The 23,477-nt window shown below is 37.2% G+C and overlaps 1 protein-coding gene across 1 annotated transcript in view; it reads left to right on the top strand.

Moving 5' to 3' along the window:
* The window catches only part of LOC131427736 (uncharacterized), a 53,856-nt gene that overhangs the window by 10,416 nt on the left and 19,963 nt on the right, over window positions 1–23,477 (top strand). The window contains exon 2 of the mRNA XM_058591188.1: window positions 10,317–10,464. Coding sequence (XP_058447171.1) covers window positions 10,317–10,464 — 148 coding nt within the window. The remainder of the gene's footprint in view (window positions 1–10,316; window positions 10,465–23,477) is intronic.

Below are 23,477 nucleotides of genomic sequence, written 5' to 3'. Positions count from 1 at the left end.
AAATGTTTGATATAAAATCTTGATATTTCAACAACCATCCATAGTGAATTTATATCAAATTCAGATAGGTTTTGTGTTATATATAATATCAGAATTTGATACAATCTCGATAATCACATCTGATCGGGAACCCACAAGAAAGGTGTGACAGATGGAATCCGAAAATCTATTTTGTCGAACTAACTGTGTAATATTTCCTTTTCTAACTGTCGTTCATTTAAGAACTGGCATGCGATTTCCTTATCAAATTTGAATATTTCAAGACTAGTCACCCATATGACAATTAGACATTTTAAACTCATCTCTTATGTATAATTTGGGATTTGTTGAGCGAATTGCAGCTGCAGATAAGAAAGGCCTTTTACAAATACATGAGTCTATAAACTCGAAGCTCTACAAGGAAAAGATCCTGATAAAATATATTCTACCATTTATCCCTGTGAAGTTTTGGTCAGACTAAGGAATCCGTGACTACAATTGAAAGACTCATCAATAATACAGTAACAACAAAAGAGAAGCGTCAATTTCATCAGATCGATAAGAAATATATTTTATTTTGCGACACTATTGCGCCAAATTTGGCATTTGGGTATTAATGCTTACTATCAGAATAACACGTGTCACTTGAGTCAATTTGTTCTGAAACAGGAGAAGTAGAAGCTCCATTTACCAATCATAATCCTAAGATTCAAGAGACATGTGCAGGAAAGTTTCCATTATATTAGTGTAGGTATTCGGTGAATTGAAAAAAATCAAATGACACGACTAAGCTACAGTCTATAAACAAAGAAGCACTCAACGTCGTGCAATATTTCGGATTCAATTTTATCAAATCTATTAATTTGATGACTACTGTCACTTTCCAAATCGAAAGTGAACCATCAATCTTCGCCTGTCTGTACATTCGGTGGTAAGGATCACTAATGTTCCATGAAATAACAAATGTGGCTAACACCGAGCATGGAGTAATCGAAGAGCATTGATGGTTCAATGCCTGAACCGTTGTTTGCCAGAGTGGGGACCAAAAACCATCAGCTGCTTCTAAATCACGTCTCCACTTTAGAAGAAAAAAAAAGTCATACTTTTAAGCCGCTCTTTTGTTTTCCTTCGGCGTCACTTTTAAGTATCAAATCACGCAATCTGATGAAACGTATTAAAAATATATCTTCTCCAATGCACTGCATTCCGGCACCGGTAAAAGCTTCTCGCCCGTGATGAGTGCTTTGAAAAGGTGAGCAACTCAACGTGATTGTTGCAGTTTTGCGCCAACATGAACATACGCTAGTTTGTACGGGTAACTTTGTGTATGAAGGAGAAATGTTCATTTCACGTAACTTAGATAAACTACGGTGAAGAAATGGACCGTACACTTTCTGATACTTGGTCAGTTTTAACGCTGGATGTATGTCTTTCAGTCGTCACAAAATTGCCAGCAGGATGATAGTTCGATTTAGAAAATGGGCAATCGGAGAAATCTGTCAGACTACTACTGATCGAATGGAACAAGAGTACGAAGATTGTACCTTTAAGAACCGAGTGTCAGTAAGTAATAAAAACATTGCTATGAACCAAGGCTTCAATCCTCACTTCAGCTTATAGATTATAATAATGAAAAAATAAACTAAAGATCTCAAATGAAAAGTAAAAGTAAAATTGCATCTCAGAATTCAAGCAAACATCTATTTTATATATATCACTGTAAAATGTATCTTTATGCTTTGGAAATAATAATCCCACCGCTTTTAGTATTTCACTGATTAAAAGAGCTATTCGAAATGGCAATGGCAATGTCATCAGATACGAAAATACAGATGTTAAATCATCAGTCAATTTTCAATTCACCTTCGATCATAGTACGATCATGTTTGGATACTACCCGGTAAGCGGCTCGAATCAGCCTCCTCATCTAGTCTTCGTTCCATCCAATCAGCAATCAAAGTATTTTTCAATTACACTAGCGCTTCATCGAGATCCGCCACCGCATCAAGCTCGCTATAATGCAGCAATTTTTTTTTACCTCTCCAAGCGAGAACTGCTGACTGGAACCGGTAACGAAGATGCACAAAACCTCGTTTATCGATCATCGTCGTACACCAGAGCCAGCATTGTTCCCGATACCGATGCCGCCCTCGCGAGAATCGGTGATCTTCACCAGCTAAGATCATGTCAAAGATCGTCCACAGACAAGTGAACATCTGAACATCTGAAGGTGCCTACAGCATTCTGAATGGTGCTGGACAAGCTTACTTCAGAACACTAGATCATCATCGCCGTCATTGTTCTGCCGTCACCGTCCCCGTCACCGTCGTCGTCGTCGTCGTCGTTGCCGGCGTTCAACGAAGCTTAAGTTAATGATTGTTGCTATTTAAGTATCGGTGACGTGGTGAGCCGGTTAGAGGATATAATTTGAGCAAGATGTCTGTCAGCACAGCCAATGTGATAATTACTTCCCACTACGGCTAAGGAAAAAATACTATTCTGTAATTTATTTTGCACTCATCAAAACTGTCATTCTTGTAACATCATTCTTGTGGTTATTAGAGTTCCAACGGTGGACGGACTACACCTCTGTAAATAGAAACGGTAGTCTATTCGTGTCTTGGGGATTTTAATGAGACCCCCCAAGCCACCGATGCAAAAAAATAAAGCTTATAAACATTTCACGGCAGTAGAGCTAAGAAGCTTCGGAGTTTGCATTTCCACCCGCCAGCAGGAACCTGTTTATCGCTCGACAACCACGTTATATGCGAATTAAAAATGTCATGAGATGAGCTATCATTCTTCCTCGCCGAACAGGATTTGGTGTAAGTGATTATGCAAATTTATCGATTGAAATACGAGAGGTGTCTCAGAAAGACCAAATCGCAACCAGTTTGGCAACGTGTCGAGGCCAACGACTTTCTTAATATATGATGACGGTTTCTTTTTTCTTCCAACAAGTGATAATTTCAAGGCCTCCAACTACAGCTACTGATAACACGAAAAGTTCACAGATGATAGTTCAAGACAGTTAATGAAGATATTTATTATTAGTTGGTGTACTTACTCGAACCCATTCGTATTAATTCTATCAATCTATTGTAGTAGTTGTGCTCCTCGCCGGCGAATGATCGATCAGGTTAAAATCTGTAATGAAACTAGTTGCTGTTACAATTGTGGTTATACTGACAACAATGTTTCCCAATATGACGTCATGAACTCGTGATAAATATTAGGTTGTATACGACCGTTCGCCTATTTTGTGCTTGGGACATATAACCTAAATCGGTCTTAATCGGTCTTAATCTTTACGTTTCGCCTTAGACTCGTCAGTGCATAATAACTATATCATTTGACAGCTGATGGTGGTTTGTTTGCATGTTCATTAAATTTGAATACGTGTTATTAGGTTTTGGACGAACATAACACAACCACTGATAGCTGTCAAATAGGGTGAACTTGATTCATCTGTTCATTGGTAGTTCATTCGAGTAGTCATCGTGTAAAACCTAATTAGGTTTTGCACGAACATAACATAACCTCACAAAAATGAACAAAATGAATCAACTTTGACAGCTATCAGTAGTTTGTTTATGTGTTCATTGCGTTCATTCTAATTTGAATACGTGTTAATAGATATGTAAACAAACCACTGATATCTATCAAGAGATGAACTTGACTCATCGACAGTTCATTGGTGGTTCATTCGAGTGGCCATCGTGCAAAACCTGATAACCAAAAATGAACAGAATGGACTTTTTTTGACAGTCACCGTGTATTTGTTTGCAGTTTAAAAGTTCATCAGAGGTTCATCATTTGAATTTAAAAATTGCAAGTCGCCTCACACTGAACTTGTAATTTTTAAATTCGAACGATAAACCTCTGATGAACTTTTAAACAATAAACAAACTACCGGCGGCAGTTCAAAAATTTTCATTCTGTTCATTTTGCGAGGTTGTTCGTGTAAAACCTAATATCATTCCATTGTGTTCCTTGTCATTCCAGTGAAAACAAGCCACCGATAGCTGTCAAAGATGAATTTGATTCATCGACAGTTCATTTGTGTCGTTACCGTGGAAAACCTAATTAAAAATGTAAACAAGCCACCGTTACATGTCAAACATGAATTTTGTTCAATTGTGATGTCATTTTGTATAACCTAATTACACACTTAAAAAAAACTCTGTTATTTCATATCTTATTAGATGCACATAAATGGAGCGTCGCAATTCACGCAAATTTACGTGCAAGAACGTTTAATATTGTGTCTAAAATTACATGACATGAAATTCATTGAAATAAAAAAAATGATGATAGCGACCGCCGTGGCAGGTTTTCAATTGTAATTAATTGATTATGCAATTAATTTCTAATGCGAAGAATATCTTTTTTATCTACTTCTCTTCTATATCGACATTTCAAGGGGCATATTGAATCATTGTTGAGGGGCGTAATGTCTCTTGTTGTGAGGCATATTATACGATTGCTGGAGCATGATGCCTCTGGAAAGCAAAAAACCTGAGAATGTGTTCGTTTTGAAATCTCAGGTGTATTGCAAAGAAATACCTACATCCTCGAAGAGAATATAGCAGTACATTTAGGAATATCTCAATGTTAAGGGGGGCATATTATAACACTTTACCTTAAGGTACGCACCTCACTTTGGCTTTCGACAACTCGGCATAACATGAAGCAAAATCCATGAGAATAGTATTGCTTAACTATCAAGAATGAATGATAGTTCATTTGTTACACACATAGAAAATATTTGCAGGATTCAGTCATTTTTTACCGCATTTTCAACAGCTGAACGTTCGGTAATCAGTTCAGTAATTGCTGAACTGTCAAACAACTACCGTAAACTGTAAACCAAATAGATCTAACGGATTGTTCAGTATTTTTTTGTTAATATTCTAGATTTTTGGTTGTCAAAAAACAACACAAATTTTCAACTTACGATTAGGTTATTCGGATTCGAATTTTTTATTCACAGAAACGAATGAAGAAAATTCCAACCTGTTATAGCTATGGTTCTATTCCACGAAAAAATTAAAAACTTTCAAAACACAGTTCACAAGAAATTACCCTCGAACAATTTTTGTTTTTTCGTTTGGTTAATAAAAAGACACTTACTGAAAATTTTTATAATTGTTTGACAGTTAGTTCCACGACAATCATATTTCACAGAAGTTCAGTTATTGGAAGATAATTTTACCATACGGACAGTATGGTTTTTACCGTACTCGGCGACTATTTAGATTTACCGTATGAATTGTATATCTATTTACAGAGTTTCGTAAAACTGATCGTCCGGTAAAAATTTGCATAACTATTGTAAAATAAAACTCATGTACCGAAATATCGGTTATTTCTATTGATTACCGAAAGTTCTCGTCAAAAATATTACCAAAGGAATTAAATCTTAGTGTGTACATCACGATGAACCAAATTGGATTTTGTTAACTTCCCATTTCGATTATTACGGTACAATCAGTAATCCTTCTCTCTAGCTATTCACTTAGGATAATAACAAAAACCATCAACTTCCGATATGCACTGTAGGATTTATAGAAAATTACAGGAATTTGCGGAAATAATTTTAAGACTGTCTTATGATTTATTCAATGTTCATTGTTCAAGTTATCTACTTTTTTAACGTCAATTACTTCACTATGGGACGTTTTTATCAAAATTTACGCAGTACAAAAATGGGTAGCAATGGCCGTAGTCGGGCAATTTTTCGCTCTCGTTTGTTCCGCCTTATCGCGGATAAAAACTATACAGACTCTAATAACAACTGTGTATAAAATTGTGAATGAGCAACCTGGCGAACACTTGCAGATGTCACTGTGATCGATCGTATATTAGGTGCTGCATTCGTATCACGCTAAATTTTTGTTTCACAATAGATTAGAAGGCGAGTTTTACACTTGTGGAAATCGTATTAGTAGTTTTCCGAACGTTGTAGTTAGGAAAATTCGGTCAGAGGTAAGCAAACTTTGTTATCGTTCCGGAACGAAGTGAGACGCTTTGAAAGATCGAGGTGAACATTCAGAGGTGACAGTAATGACCTCCTTATTTCCAAAATATAGCAAATTTAAAATTTTCACAGGTTTTTAAAATTTTATTCGAGTCTGTATATTTGTTATGTGATGCCTTTTGTGTGCGGTTGAATATATTTGTCATGAATAAAGAGAACCGTTTCAATTCAGAAATTGCCGAAGTAAATGTTGCAGAATCAATTGAATTTATTCACGGGCCTAGTGGAATATGCATATGACGGAAAAAGTTCATGTCTGACAGCTATCGATAGCTAGTTCACGTTTTAAATCGCAAAGGAACATTTAAACAAACCACTGACAGCTGTTAAACGACGTTCATTTGTTCATTTTGTAAGGTTATATCATATTGGTGTAAATTCTAGTTGCGATAATCTAACAATTTATCACACGAGGCACGGTCAACTGTTTCACGATCCACCTGTGCGACTGACCTGGATTTTCCACTACTGCGCCCATAATTTCTTTTCGAAGCACTTCTTGTTTGGAAGCCATCCCGATGTTATGTGGTTACTTGACAGATTGTGACGAAATTTTGCACATATACATTATACTGTAAACTAGTTTTATTCAAAATATTATCAATTTTTTTCTTGCTGTAATAGGTTACGTACAAAAGAAAGTGTAGCATCTTTTTCGAGTACGATCGTTATATAAATAATATATAGCTTTACATCATCATGTCACATATGTTCGAAATTATGACAGCAATATCTATCGTAAGTAGTATATATTAAGTTTTCCATCGTGACGTCACAGACGAATTTGGATTAATCCTTGACTGTTTCATTGGGTTTATTTAAACGTGAGGTCACAATCTCACGATCTCGGATTAATCCGCTAAAACTCATTAATCCTGTCTTTATAAGCTTTGCCTGTCTTATGAAGAACCAAGTTGCATTTCAGGCATATTAATTATATGCTGAATTGCCAAAAAGTGATGCTAGTAGTAAAACAATTAATAAGAAAAAGTGAAAATAGTGAAAAATAGTTATTAATAAGAAGCTTACAAAGATTTTGTTTTATAACAGTCCTTGTCAAGAAATGAGATTTGCTGTGACGATAACCTAATGGGATTGAAAACCAAACCCGCATTGTAGAATAAGACACTTTTTGGGCAAAGCATCAGACGGAGAGAGATGATGAAAATGAATGGTACAGTAAAAAATGAAAATTTTGCGGAAAAGTATCACCCGAACCCTCACCCTTTTTCTTACCAGGGAGATGCTCCACCATCTACGCTACTCTGGAACATGTGTACTACAAAAAAAACGTAAAATTTTAGTCTATATGTCTGGGTTTCAGGTATTTATACAAAAAATATTTTTTTGTATTCGGGTCGAGTGAAAAAGCGATATTCAACAGGAAACAGGAACAGAGGAAAGAATCAGGATTACCGACCTCAATGAGACTTGACGACATGAACATTCGCAAACATTTTAGAAGTGCTTTCTGTGAAGAGCACCTAACTGATCGAGAAATATCTCTGGCAGCTAATAATGTCCGTCTCCATTCTGCAATTGGATGTCATCCTATTATCTCGACTGCTACTGTGAGCTCAGTATGTGCCAAGTTAAAACGTTCATCTAGTGCTGGACATGATGAAACTCCATCAGTGGTAATAAAAAACTGCTCTAACAGTCCATTGGTTCACTATCCGAAATATTCAACCGCTCTTTTTAAGTTCAGGAACTTTTCCTGAAATATGGAAGAAATCCTGTGTTTCCAGTTTATAAAAACGTGATTAATCCACCTAGCAGTGAGATGATACCTTTTTTATCAATCCGCATGTGTTTTTTGCATGAATATTCTTCGGTGTTTAAGTTTTCATTACATTATTTTAATGACCGTCGTTTTAAGCGACAATTTGAGATTGTAATCACTCATTACTCTGTAATGTCGAAACAGCAAATACAATCGAATTTAAATCTAGAAATGTGATAATCGATTAAACATGCCATGATATGTAAGTTCCACTTTAGAGTTTACGGTAATTTAAGGTACTTCTAGAGCCGGTATTCAGGAACCAGCATAACCCAAACCGATTCGTATGGCCATATGACGAATAAATTACAGTTTTGAGTACAACTTCGAAGCTTAATTGGATAAAATTCATTAATTTTTGTATGTATGTATAAAACTAATTGATTTTGTATATAAGTTTAATTCAATTTGAATTTTTGTTTCTGAAATTTGATTAGGCTTTTTTGAGAAAACGATTGAGCTTTGAGAAACGATTTTAAACTGGAACCGGAATTCTAAAATCGGTATGGCCGAAGTCAGATAAATTCACCTGAATAGCTGTATAGTTTACATTTGTTTCAAAATATTTTAAGATCAGTGAAGACATCTTTAAGAAATCATAGCACGAATTAAATTTTTAGGTGCCTTCTGAATCGAGAACTGAATACCAATAAAACTGAAAAAAGTTAATTTTTTTTATCGACTATCCAAATCTGCTAACCCGATAAACCTGATTAATTTATGTGGAATAGACATTTTTATACTAATCATCCTGTATCCCCGAAACCGGAAGTTGGATCTGACTCTAAAAAAACAAGATGTTTTATAGAATCTTAAAACTTTTCATTTGAATCTTAGATGATTCTTAGATTTCATTTGAATCTTAGATCGGTTCAGCCATCTACGAGAAGAATGAGTTACACAATTTTGATTTCGTTTCATATATCATCCTGTAGTTCCGGAACCAGAGGTCGGAACCAAACATAATTCAGGAACCTTGTTTGGGAGCATACGAATTTTCGTATGAATCTGAATTTGTAGAAAAGAAATTTTCAGAGAAAATTGAGTGAAATTATTTGTCCACACGCATTTGCTGATCTCGACGAACTGATTCGAATTGTATATGGATGTTATGTTCTTCCAGCATTTATTGCTGTAAGTAGTTTAAAACAATGTAATTAAAAAAAAATTTGCCATCATCTGGTTTATATATGTCATATTCGAACGATTATGTTGCCAAAAACGAGCCGTGCTAAAATCGGTCCGAGGCAAATTGTCATGAAAAAGGATGCTGTACACAGTCTTTTTGGTACTTAGAAACAATTGTATGTAACAGAATAAAAAATCGTGTTTTCCGTTGCTCCCAAGCATTGCTTTGTCATACAGCGCTCAAAACTCCTACTGCTGGAATAGGGGGAAAAGTCGTTTACACAAAAATTTCGATATCTCCGTTAAAAATGGACGGATTTTAACAATCTATGGCTTGTTAAATAGGTATTATCGTGCGAAATCTAAGTCTGAAAACATATTCTGTTTTCAAGGTCAATTGTGACAGATACTGTCAAAAAACTGAAAATTTTGACATAAAACTTCGAATAACTCAAAAAGTAAACATCCGATCTCAAAACCATTCAATAGCGTTTTGGGTGACGGGGAGACCTTTCATTTGCGACTAGTTTGATCAAAATCGGTCCAGCCATCTCTGAGATCTCGACCTCTTAGTTGACAACACACATACAGACACACACACATACACACACACACACAGACATTTGCTCAGTTCGTCGGGCTGAATCGATTGGTATATGTCATTCGGCCCTCCGGGCCTCGGAAAAAATTTCGAAAGTTTGAGCGCATTCTATACCTATTTTTTATATATATAAAAAAAGGTAAAAAGGGAACAAGTGTACAGTATTCGAAACTGTTTGAAATTATAGTTCTGGATTTTATAACACATAATCGCTCTAACTATATATCTGAGACTCAACATGGTTTCATGCCTGACCGTTCGATGTCTACAAACAAAGTATTCTATATTTCCTTTATCATACGTTCGCTACAATCACGACAATCACATGTAGATTCTATCTACACCGATTTCTCCACTGCGTTAGACAAGATCAGTCATCACATAATAATCTCAAAGTTAAATAAACTAGGATTTAACGGGTCATTTCTGAATTAGCTTCACTCATATCTCATTGTTCGCGAAATGATAGTGAAAATAGAAGACTGTATAACCTTACCATTCGCTGTTTCCTTCTGGAGTTCCTCAAGATAGTCACCTTAGACCTTTTATATTATTACTTTATCTCAACGATCTAAATTTTCCGATCAAGTGTATGAAACTATCTGTAGCCGATGACCAAATTATTTCATACCAACATGTTATGCTTCTCAGAAAAGTTTGGAAAAAACTTGAATCAACTAAAAGATTTGAACAATTGCGAATTCTCCAAGCTAAGCAACTATCAAGTCCCTTGTATATCAGAATTCTTTTGATATGTTTAACATTTCCCTTTATTTCTTCACCAGATGAAGTTACTAGCATTAGTGCTGGCGTCACTGATCGCCATCTGCCTAGCCGAACCAAAGCCTGCCATCAACGAAGTCAAATCGAATCAGCCACAGCAGAAGCCGGGTCGATTCCTATCACTGCCGGTGCCGGATAAATGCGCGTCACGTAAGTACATACCTACCATTGCTTTACTTTACTCCGTCACTGCCGCCCTGGGTCTCGGCTATACCCGGTCACTGTACCCAGCTTTTTGCTCCGCTATCAGTCGGTACCGGTTACTGTAGGTCACCGATTTCGAAATTAACCACAATCACGTAAGAGACCAGATCGCCGACAGAAGGTGCTGGAAAGCGGCACTAGCATTTCTTGGTTACTACACCAGTAGGTGACTATAGTGGATCCGTCCTAGATCTCCGTAGAAAACTGACTACCAAGAATATTACCAACCATTTACAATGCGCGTCGTTGAATTTTAGACGCATTTTGTGTCTATTTAGTCGTTGGGGCCCGTTAAGTCGTTGGGAAAAAAACATACTCTGCGCGCACAATGAACAGATTCCCAGCAGCCTCGTCGTTCGTCACGCTGCAGTTGAAACGCACGAACAGTGCAACAAGATCAGACAGGGAAGGGAGCGTGGCTGAAAACATACAGAGATGTCTAAAATATAAATCTTTACGATGCCGTGTATAAACTAGTACTACGGGAGACCTTGAATTTTAATTCGATACGAAAAGATACCCGAGAACCTCCATCTTCGTTGTGAGATACTCGCTAACTTTTCTGCGCTCAAGTTCACATGCAAACTCATTAGCATTTACGATTTGGCAGTTACATATCGGTTAGATGGAATAGATCAAAACAAATATTAAACTCCTGAGTCCGGGCAGAAGAATTATGATCGCTAGTAATTGATATTCTCTATTGTTTGCTGAAAATGTGTTATTCTAACAAACCGCGTTCATTTTTATTTTTGAGGCCATCAAACCATGCACGTTCAAACTAAACCATAGTCATCACTGCAAGCACTTTGTCCTGAAGACCTCTTGGTACCATTAGCTTTAGCTTGCCTCTGCATGGTATTCACCATCTTTTCAGCAATTCAAATTGCTACCGTGAAATGGCAAGAATTACCTTTGAAATTTCCCGTTTTCAAGAGAGGTACAAATTGAATGCTTCCAAAGGCCATCCCGGATGTACGAGATCCGTATGGAAAATCACGTGCATGACGATGTGCTTTAAGCAAACCAGTCGGCTTATTAGCTAACACAGGTTGAATGCCACTGCCGATAAGTACGGTTAGATCCGTTTTCGTGGAGTGACTGCTGAGCTCATCAATACTTCATAAAACTGATTTATTACAAACGGATATTGTATGGAAAATGTACATTGGAGGATCAGCCGAACTATTTTTTTTCTAAAGAAACTTGTTTTTATACAATTGTTTGTTTAGATCCACCAGTTATGCATACAATAACAGATGCCATTAGTTTTTCAACAGTTCCATTGAAATTATACAACTGGTGAAGGCTTGAATACAAATACTCGTTAAGATTTCGTGAAAATAAATAAAACATCTCGTTTTGAATCTGCCAGTTTTATGTCAGTATAGCTATCATTTAATTTCCATGATATGCGGTTTTCTTTTTGCTCGATGCTAATTAGAAACCTTGTTATAATATTCAGTAAAACACATAATCGTCACTAGTTTTCGATAGAAGCACAAGGTTGTCAGCCAGACGTTGGGAGGTAAAACATGATCAGAATTTGAACGTTTATCTAGAAAAAAAGCTAAGAAACAAGTTAAGAAACCAGCTGAAAATGGGTCGTGACGTGGAATTGAATTTTTTGGATGTTTGTTCTCCCAGCAATACTGAGTAATGAGCTCTCGATTATACGATTTTGAGTGCTCACTCAACCCTAATTGCAGTGACATTATAAATGTCATAGATTTTGGTTTGACTCTCTTATGTCATTTTTTATGATGATGCTGATATGTAGGGCTTCCATATATTGAAACTTATAGCACTGGATCGTCCTCCCTCCACACTTTGCTCAAGCACTTCCGACTAACCCTGAATCGTTTACGTTTACACTAGAGATATGTGTATTCCTTCTAATGACATGATCACACAAGTCACTCATCGTGGGTAATACTAATAGGTGTAAAAAAAGCCCGCCCAAACTTCACGAGATGTTAGCAACAATGAGTAAGCGACTCTACCCTTCTTGTCCAAATCGTTTCCTTCAGGTTCCTCTGTTGGGCTCCCTCCTACTCCCATTCAGAGTTGCAACTTGTCTGTCACGTCGAATGACCTTGACAGACTGACTAAAATCATCGTAATTGGTAACTGTGAAAGTGACTATCAAATGAGATGCTCGATAGTTTTATGACCAAGTAGAAGTATACTCAGTCAAAGACTTTTTTATTTTCTCTCTCTTTCTTCTATTCCCTGTTGTAGTAAAAAAATCAATGAGAATACTAACATAAACATAACAGTTCATTGTTCTTTACACAAAGTCATCGGACTTGGGAGTTTATTGGTGTAAATGAATATATTTCAAGTTTTATACTGTTTGATTAATATTCAATCACATCGGCTCCCAGACATTCAATATATGGTGATTTGTGGAACCTGGTTGGCAGCAGTCCAGTGACATAAGCTTTCCAATAGTGACATATAGCAGCTCGGCTTCCATTATTTTGCGAAATATATAATAATCGTGCTAGTTGATAGTGACATATAGCAGCTCGGCTTCCATTATTTTGCGAAATATATAATAATATAATGTATGTAATTTTAGTTACATCATTTACCTGGAATGCTTTTCTGCAGAGTTTATTATTTTACCATTATCAGTATGTTAGGTCGCTTCTGTTCATCATTTTTGCTGTATAAATATTTTCCTTCAATGTTGTTCTACATTACAGATAGTGTGTATGAAAAATTTAAGCCGAAGTATTTGAACTAATTGAAGGATTTTTAATAATTTTTCGAATTTCAAAAAAGTTACCCCATACAAACCCATTTGCACCCTCTCATTCTGTTACTAACGCAGAAGGCGATAGCACCCAGTTGACACCGTTATATTGACCAAATGTCATCATAGACACACGTGGAAGCATAAGGTAGGAATTTGTGAGCACTTAGTCTTTTCACCCATTTGACGATCTGGCATTTTTTTAAAGCCAAAACTGAACCAATTCTGTCAAATCCAGAGGGTCGAAGCTGAGTTAGGTTTAGGTTCGGGTGAAAACGCCATTAAAGACGTGGACCTACTGTGTTAGAGCAAAAGTCAGACAAGTATCGCTATTTTATTACACTGCAGCTAGATGAATGGACGGTGCTCTCCAAGATAGGCTAATGTTGGATTTCAGCAAACTTCAACAGCTTGTGTTCCCAAGTAGCAATGTGCAACTAGTTCTGATACGACTAAGTCCAAACTATGTTGTAGCAAGAGCACGAATATGTTTTTAAGTTATATTGGTCAAAACACGATGACAACAGTGTTTCTTCATAACATAACTAGTTACGAAATAGTTATTTAGGTTTCAAATCACCACATCTTTTTGTCGTATTGAATTAATTATGAATTATAAGCTATCGTTACCTAATCCAAACATATCTTTAACAACAACTATGCCTCTAGCTACTAGTTGAAAATAAGTTCATTTGACTCAACATGTTTTTTATGTTATACTGGTTAAAACAAGGTGACGATAGTATTTCTTTATGACATAAACATTGAACTAACTATCATTTGTAAGTTATCGTTACCTGATTCTAACATATCATTTATCACAACTATGGTTTTAGCTACTAGTTGAAAAAAGGTTGCGAAACTATTATAAATACGTAAGATTCAGATAGCTATCGATAGGTTTTCCCAACGTAATGATAACGGAAACACAACCAAAAAACTTTTGTTGGCTTGAACATGGGGATCACACTATGGAGTCGCAGGAAGTGTATAAAACATAAATAAAACCAGGATATTACCTTTATCAAAACTACTTTTTGGGGAAAATAATAAAAGGCAGAATAGTCATTTTTGTTCTATGCACTATCATAAACACGAAGAAAACAATATATGGATTAAACATCGATTGTTATATTACAATATATGAATTTAAAATAATGAGAAATCACTCTACTTGGATTAATTTTGAGCATTCTGAACAAAGAGCTTTTTAGTTGTTTATTGTTCATACCATCATAAACAAATTTAGTTCTTCCATTAAAAGATCGATTTTGGGAGCTTTCATCACGCCTGCTAATAAGATGTGAGGTGCTGAATCCCATGGTAATTAATAATTTCGAACGACTAGTCGAGCTTCGATCTCAAACAAAATTTATGACAGTATATTTTAACCATATGTCACAGGAAATCAACCCTTCAAGATATATTCCTATCCGTGTCAGCATCCTAAGTGCCCCTGACTCAACTTTATTTTTCGATACATCCATGCAGCGTGAAGTGCGTGGAATCCCGGATCATCTACGCTCGACGGAAATCCCAAAAATATTTTCAAGTAAGTTCAGGCATATTGACTCTGAGAAAATGTTTTATACGGACGGATCGCGAATTGAAGAAGCGACAGGGTTTGGTATGTTCAACAATAATGTTTCGGCCTCATTTAGGCTTCAAGAACCTGCATCTGTTTATATAGCAGAGCTAGCAGCAGTTCATTATAGTTTGAGTGTAATCGTCACATTATCTCCAAACCATTATTTCCTCTTCACAGATAGTCTGAGTGCAATTGAAGCCATTCGCTCAAACGCTGCTGGCAAAAATGAACCGTTTTTCCTGGGCAAAATAAAACAGTGCCTGAACGACATATTGAACAATAATTATCTAATCACTATAGTCTGGGTCCCGGCTCATTGCTCCATTCCTGGCAATGAAAGAGCCGATATTTTAGCCAAACGTGGTGCTATTGAGGGTGAAATTTATGAGCGACCGATTGCTTTCAACGAATTCTATAGCTCGTCTCGCCAAAGAACACTTGCCAGCTGGCAAGCATCTTGGGATAGAGATGATCTGGGTCGGTGGATGCACTCAATTATTCCGAAAATATCGACAAAGGCATGGTTCAGGGGACTGGATGTGAGTAGGGATTTCATTCGTGTGATTTCCAGACTCATGTCCAATCACTACACGTTAGATGCACATCTCCTTCGAATTGGGCTCTCCGAGACTAATCATTGTGCTTGCGGAGAAGGTTATCGGGATATTGATCATGTCGTTTGGACATGCGTGGAGTATCGTGATGTCAGATCTCAACTAATAAATTCTTTGCGTACCCAAGGTAGACTATCCAATATCCCAGTTCGAGACATTCTTGCTTGTCGTGACCTTTCATACATGAAACTTATTTATCATTTCATAAAGAAAATTGGAGTTTCAATTTAATAAAGGCCCCTTTTAAGACTTAGTTCTGATCCCAGCTGCGTCCATGAGTTCAACCAATAGCTAAATTAGAATAAAAATTATGTAATGATACAAACAAACTCGAAACAGTTTATGAAATTATCAACAAAATGTCTGAAAATAACAGCTTATTTTATAATTTATAGAAGTTAATCGTTTGGTTCAAATAATATTTCCGAGTAGATTTCATAATTAATGACGAGTTACCTTAGATGATATTTAAGCTATAAGAGAATATGTTTTAATAAATTCAAAACGTTGTGACTATGTTAGAATTAAATTAGGATAAGAATATTATGTAAAAGTGATGCTACGGCGAAGAAAAACTTATGTAAACTGCCTTAAGAAATAAACGTATTTATGGAAAAAAAAATCATAAACAAATTTAGATTGAAGGCGCATAAAAAACAGTTAATTGAAATTGAATTCCGCTCGACAGTTTTAAAATCGTTGTGAAATTTGTACCTTGTATCAAGTTTGTGATTTCAAGTACTCTACTAACTATTTATTGCTGATAGAAAAGTTCTCTGGATCCATTCATTGTTTATAATGTCGATGGTGACTAAGTTTCAACTAGTTTACTTGAACACAAGTTATTTTCAAGTTATGGAATGATAAGTTATTTCAGTATGGTATTACAACGTAACGACAACTTATTTTTAGCCGACTTAACAACTAGTAGAAACTGCGCTTTTTGTGTCACGCAAGTGGTTAGATATTAGTAACAATAACTTAAATTTCTGGTTGCAAACTAGTTAGAAATAAGCTGGCGTAACAAAAATTGTTACTTGGGTTGGAATTCGAAGAAGAACATTAACTAGTTCTAAGTATCCCTGAAACTTAAAGTTATAGATTTACACATTCTATACAAGGAAATTTCATTTTGAATGTAAATAAAAATCATCACGATAACGTTCCAAAACAAAAACAACCGATGCCGAATAAATTTATGCCTCTAACCGATTAATTAAGAAATCTGTCAAAACTGATTGAAAAAAGTTCCGATTTTGTACATTTTTGGGCTGGTTTTTATTTGAATTCGGAATGAAATTGTAATTACATAGAGTGTGTAAATCTAAAATCAGTTTCATGATGATTTTTTTTTCAAATATATAAAGTTAGTGTAACGTCTCCAGACATCTCTAATCATTAAAAACTTACCCACACTTACTCTTTCAGTCGTAGACCACGCGGGTCTCTGCTGTATACAGGAGGCGTCTCCATTCAACTCGGTTCATGGCTGATCGCCGCCAGCCTCGGTAGCTGCGAAGGGTCCGCAGGTCGTCCTCAATTTGATCGATACATCTTGCCCGCTGCGCGCCTCTTCTTCTTATACCGGTCGGATCATTTTAACCGGGTTGTTCTCCGACATTCTAACAACATGCCTGGCTCACCGTAACCGCCCGACCTTGGCCGTCTGGACGAGGGTTAGTCCTCCCAGCAACTGGTGCAGTTCATGGTTCATTCGCCTTCTCCACGTACCGTCTTCCATCCGCACTCCGCCGAAGATGGTTCGCAACACCTTTCGTTCAAAAACACCTAGTGCGCGTTGATCCTCCGCAAGCATTGTCCAGGACTCGTGCCCGTAGAGGATAATCGGTCTAATCAGCGTTTTGTTGATAGTTAACTTCGTACGACGGCGAATTTTGCTCGATCGAAGCGTCCTGCGCAGTCCAAAGTAAGCACGATTTCCTGACAATATACGTCTCTGAATTTCTCTGCTGGTGTCATTATCGGCAGTCACCAGTGAGCCCAAGTACACGAACTCGTCGACCATTTCGATTTCGTCAACGCCAATCAGAACTCGTAATGGGTGGCTGACATTATCTTCTCTGAGCCCCTGCCTTTCATGTACTTTGTCTTTGACACATTGATGTCAAATCCGATCCGCTTGGCCTCAGCTTTTAGTACGATGTACGTATCTTCCATCCTCTCAAAGTTGCGTGCTATAATGTCAATATCATCAGCAAAACCAAGTAGCTGGACGGACTTTCTGAAAATCGTGCCGCTCGTGTCTATCCTCGCTCTTTTTATCACACCCTCCAAAGCAGACATGAAAGGCCATCACATTGCCGTAGCCCTCTGCGGGTTTCGAAGGGACTCGAGTTTATCCTTGATACTCGAACAACGCACATCACTCGATCCATTGTAGCCTTGACCAATCATATCAGTTTGTCCGGGAATCCGTAGTCGTGCATGCTTTTCCATAGCTGTTCTCGATCGATTGTGTCGTAGGCTGATTTGAAATCGATGAATAAGTGATGTGTGGGCACATTGTATTCGCGACATTTTTGCAACACCTGGCGGATGGCGAACACTTGGTCCGTGGTAGCGCGTTCGCCCATAAATCCTGCCCGATATTGTTCCACGAATTCGTTTGCAATCGGTGAAAGTCGACGGCATAAGATTTGGGAGAGTACCTTGTAGGCGGCGTTCAGCAGAGTTATCGCGCGGTAATTGAAGCAATCCAGCTTATCGCCCTTTTTGTAGATGAGACACACGATTCCTTCCATCCATTCCTCCGGTAAAATCTCGTCCTCCCAGATCTTGGTAACGACCCAGTGCAGTGCTTTCACTAGTGCATTACCACCGTGTTTTAGTAGCTCGCTTGGTAATTGGTCAACACCAGCGGCCTTATTTTCAACCGGCTTACCTCCGCTTGACTTCTTGGAGGTGTGGCACCGGTAGTCTATCGTCCTCCGCACGCGTTCTTAAGTTTGTTACCGCGCCGCCACTTTCGGTGCTCGTCGAAATACTGCCGCCACCTCTCGATCACCTCACAGTCGTTCGTGAGAAGATCCCCGTTGGTGTCCTTGCACATATCGGCCTGTGGCACATGGCCCATGCGCGAACGGTTCACCTTCTCGTAGAACTTCCTTGTTTCATTAGCACGAAACAGCTGTTCCATCGCTTCGCGATCTCGGTCTTCCTGTTGGCGCTTTTTTCTACGGGATACCGAGTTTAGTCTGTTCCGCGCCTGTCTGTATCGCTCTTCGTTTGCTCTCGTCCGGTGTTGCAGCTTGCTCGCCCAAGCTGCATTCTTTCCACTAACTGTTCAGATTCGTCGTCGAACCAGTCGTTCCTTACGTTCGGAGCCGCCGTACCTAGCGTTGCTGATGCAGTGCTACCTATGGCAGAACGGATGTCTCTCCAGCCATCTTCAAGAGTAGCTGCACCAAGCTGCCAACTGCTGCGCGTAATCTTTAGCTACTCCAGTTTCCCGGAGCCGCGCGATGTTAAACCGCGACGTTCAGTTTCGACGTTTGGTAGTCACCGTCGAAAGTTCTGAGCGCATGTATACACCAACCAAGTAGTGATCCGAATCTACATTCGCACTGCGGTAGGTGCGAACATTGTTGATGTCCGAGAAAAATTTTCCGTCGATCAAAACGTGGTCGATTTGGTTTTCGGTCTGTTGGTCAGGTGATCTCCAGGTAGCTTTGTGGATATCCTTGCGGGGAAAGAAGGTGCTTCCGACTACCATTCCTCGGGAGGCCGCAAAGTTGACACATCGTTGGCCGTTGTTATTCGATGCGGCATGCAGGCTGTTCGGTCCGATTACCAGTCGGTACATTGCCTCCCTTCCTACCTGGGCATTCATGTCACCGATGACAATTTTCACGTCTCTGCGTGGGCAGCCGTCATAGGCTTGTTCCAGCTGCACGTAGAATGCTTCTTTCTCGTCATCGGGTCTCCCAGCATCATTAACGTGCTGTGCACGTTAATGATGCTGTAATTGAAAAACGGCCTTTAATTCTCAACTCACACTAACGAAAACAATTAATTAAAGTGATATCAGATATCTCTGTTCGATAGATTAAACTCGGTATTGAACAATCTCGAACTTTTTTTCTGCGGTATTGTTTCCTAGAGCCGAAGCAAAGATATTGTGTCCAATTTAATCATAATTCGTGGATTGAAAGTCGAGCTACCGACAAAATAATATTGGTTTTTAAAGACTAGGGGAGGTATTATGTAGGGGAAGATGTTCGGTTGCCGGCAGTGTTCGGTTACCGGCACCTTACCGTAACTTTGACAGAAAGCAGACAGATTTGGCCAAACACCTAGCCGCTCATACAGCAAATGGACCGGCTAAGAAAAAACGTGGGAGACCGGCCAAATCAACACCAAATCATCGACCAAGCCAAGGCGAAGTCACCATCGGACAATGAAGACTTTTGTCCAAAACGCTTCTAAAAAGAAAAATTCTGTTTTTTATTTGAATACCTGCAGTCTTTACTTATATTTTTTCCATTTTTACTGAAATTTCTTGTGGTGCCGGTAACCGAACACCTTTTTTCAAATTGCCAAAATTTATCGCTTTAAAATTTATCAAATGAATCAGCTTAGTTTCTTAATCAGTTGTTAGCTAGGGACTTTAGCTTTCCATTGATGTATAGATGTCCGCATAATGTGCACTAAGTCAGAAGTTATGAGCTTAAAATAAAAGGGTGCCGGTAACCGAACACTCTCCCTTACCTCGATTCGACTAAAATTTTACCGAATCGACCGTGTTCCGCATTATGATTCGCGATTCGAACTCGATTATCGTTCACCCGAAGAAGTACTCGATTATCGAGAAGTTTTGGCATTATGAAACCAAAACAATCGAGCTCGTAAACGACTAAACTTGATAAGAAATGGTCGAATGCTATATAACTATCGACTTCAAATTTTCGAAAACGTTTCTTTTTATTTTAGGGTGAATATTGACAGCAAAATTTTTTTTTTTTTTTTTTTTTTTAAATAACTATTTATTGGAATATGAGTTAAAATTAAATTATTAAGATTTAAATTGGGTGTTCAGCCACAAGTGGTGACTTTTCAGCCCTGTTATATATATATATATATATATATATATATATATATATATATATATATATATATATATATATATATATATATATATATATATATATATATATATATATATATATATATATATATATATATATATATATATATATATATATATGATTTGGTTATTACCATGAAGACATCATTTGCTTCCGCAATTCTGAGATTTTTGTGTAGGGAAAATTCAAAACCTACTTGTATTGTGTAATGGGGAAAAGGAACTTATATACTAACTTACTAATTAATACAGAGAGCGAATCGATTCAATTGAAGATTGCATCGATTTTTGTCGGAATTTGCTTATAATATTATGTGACATTACATCTAATGGTTCTATATTTGTGAGTCTGTGTAACTCATTTGTACTAAACCAGGGAGGACGCTTCAGAATCATTTTCAGAATTTTATTCTGAATCCTTTGAAGCGTTTTCTTCCTGGTGGAACAACAGCTTGACCAAATTGGTACCGCATAAAGCATGGCTGGTCTGAAAATTTGTTTATAAATTAACAATTTGTTTTTTAGACAGAGCTTAGAATTTCTGTTTATAAGAGGATATAAACATTTAATATATTTATTACACTTTGCCTGGATTCCTTCAATGTGATCCTTGAAAGTGAGTTTTTTGTCATACGTTAAACCTAAGTATTTAGCTTGATCCGACCATGTCAATTCCAAGCCATTCAATTTGAGAATGTGATTATTGTTTGGTTTTAGAAAAGAAGCTCTTGGCTTGTGAGGAAAGATAATTAATTGCGTTTTTGCTGCATTTGGTTTAATTTTCCATTTTGACAGATAATCACTGAAAATATTTAAACTTCTTTGTAGGCGACTGTAGATCACTCTTAGATTTCTACCTGTGGCTAACAGACTTGTGTCGTCACAGAATAGCGATTTCTGACAACCAACGGGTAGATTTGGAAGATCAGAAGTGAAAATATTATACAAGATTGGAGCTACACTCGAACCCTGCGGAACACCGGCTCGTACGGGTAGCAATTCAGATTTACAATTCTGATAGCTAACCTGAAGAGTACGATCAGTTAAATAATTTTGAATCATTTTGATCAAATAAATAGGAAACTGGAAATCAGACATTTTTGCTATTAAACCTTTGTGCCAAACACTGTCGAATGCTTTTTCTATGTCTAGAAGAGCAACTCCAGTGGATAACCCAGAAGATTTATTTGCTTTTATCATGTTCGTTACTCTGACAAGTTGATGAGTAGTTGAATGTTCATGACGAAATCCAAACTGCTCTGGTAAAAAAATTGAATTCTCATTTATATGAGTCATCATTCTTAACAAGATAATTTTTTCAAAAAGTTTACTGATAGAAGAAAGTAAGCTAATTGGGCGATAACTTGATGTTTCTGCTGGGTTTTTATCAGGTTTTAGGATAGGAATTACTTTAGCGTTTTTCCATCTTTTTGGGAAGTAAGCTAATGAAAAACACTTGTTGAAAATTTTAACCAGGAGTCTCAAGGCAACATCGGGAAGATTTTTAATAAGAATATTAAAAATTCCATCATTACCAGGAGCCTTCATGTTTTTGAGTTTCCTAATAATTGATTTAATTTCATCAAAATTCGTCTCAATAATGTCATCGTGTGATAACACTTGGGTTGAAATATGATCATACTTCAGTGAGACTTCATTTTCAATAGGACTCACAACGTTTAAATTAAAATTGTGGACACTCTCGAACTGCTGAGCTAGCTTTTGAGCTTTTTCACCATTTGTAAGAAGTATTTGATTTCCTTTCTTGAGAGCAGGAATTGGTTTCTGAGGTTTCTTAAGAACCTTAGAAAGTTTCCAGAAAGGTTTAGAATATGGTTTAATTTGTTCAACTTCTTTAGCGAAATTTTCATTTCGCAAAAGAGTAAATCTATGTTTAATTTCTTTTTGTAAATCCTTAACTATGTTTTTCATAGCAGGATCACGAGAACGTTGATATTGTCGTCGACGAACATTCTTCAACCGAATGAGCAGTTGAAGATTGTCATCGATGATAGGAGAATTTAATTTAGTTTGAGCTTTGGGAACTGAAAGATTTCTAGCTTCGATAATATAATGATTCAAATTATCAATTGCTGTGTCGATGTCCGCAGAATTTTCTAAAATAGTTTCATGATCCACATGATTTTCAATGTGAGATCTGTAATCCACCCAATTAGCTCTATGATAGTTGAAAATAGAACTAATTGGATTAATTATAGCTTCGTTGGAAAGTCTGAATGTTACAGGAAGATGATCTGAGTCAAAATCAGCATGAGTAATCGGTTCACTACAAATGTGACTTTGATCTGTTAGAACCAGATCAATTGTAGACGGGTTTTTCACGGAAGAGAAACAAGTAGGATTACTGGGATGAAGAACTGTAAAGTAACCAGCTGAGAGTTGATTATGAAGTATTTTACCATTACTGTTATTTTGCCTACAATTCCACTGGACATGCTGAGCATTTAAGTCCCCTATTACGAAAAATTTCGATCGATATCTTGTAAGTTTTTGCAAATCGCCTTTAAAGAAATTTAATTGTTCGCCGGTGCATTGGAATGGCAAATATGCTCCAGCGATGAAATAAATTCCATGAATGGTTTCAACTTCGATTCCCAAGCTTTCAATAACTTTAGTATTGAAAGAAGGTAAAATTCGATGTTTAATTTGCCGTTGGACAAAAATGGCAACTCCACCACCAATTCCAGTAAACCTGTCAAATCGATGAACCACATAATGTGGATTACTTTTCAATTTTACATTTGGTTTAAGAAAAGTTTCTGTCACAATGGTTTTTTTGGTTCCATGACCGAAGCCTTGGCAACGACGACATTGCGTTAAGTTAGCAATACGATTATGCCGTTTATAATGTTCCCAATGAATTTCAATGTG

This window comes from Malaya genurostris, chromosome 2 (genome assembly GCF_030247185.1).
Source record: "Malaya genurostris strain Urasoe2022 chromosome 2, Malgen_1.1, whole genome shotgun sequence".
Lineage (NCBI taxonomy): Eukaryota > Metazoa > Arthropoda > Insecta > Diptera > Culicidae > Malaya > Malaya genurostris.
This window is presented reverse-complemented; position numbering and strand designations above follow the sequence as displayed.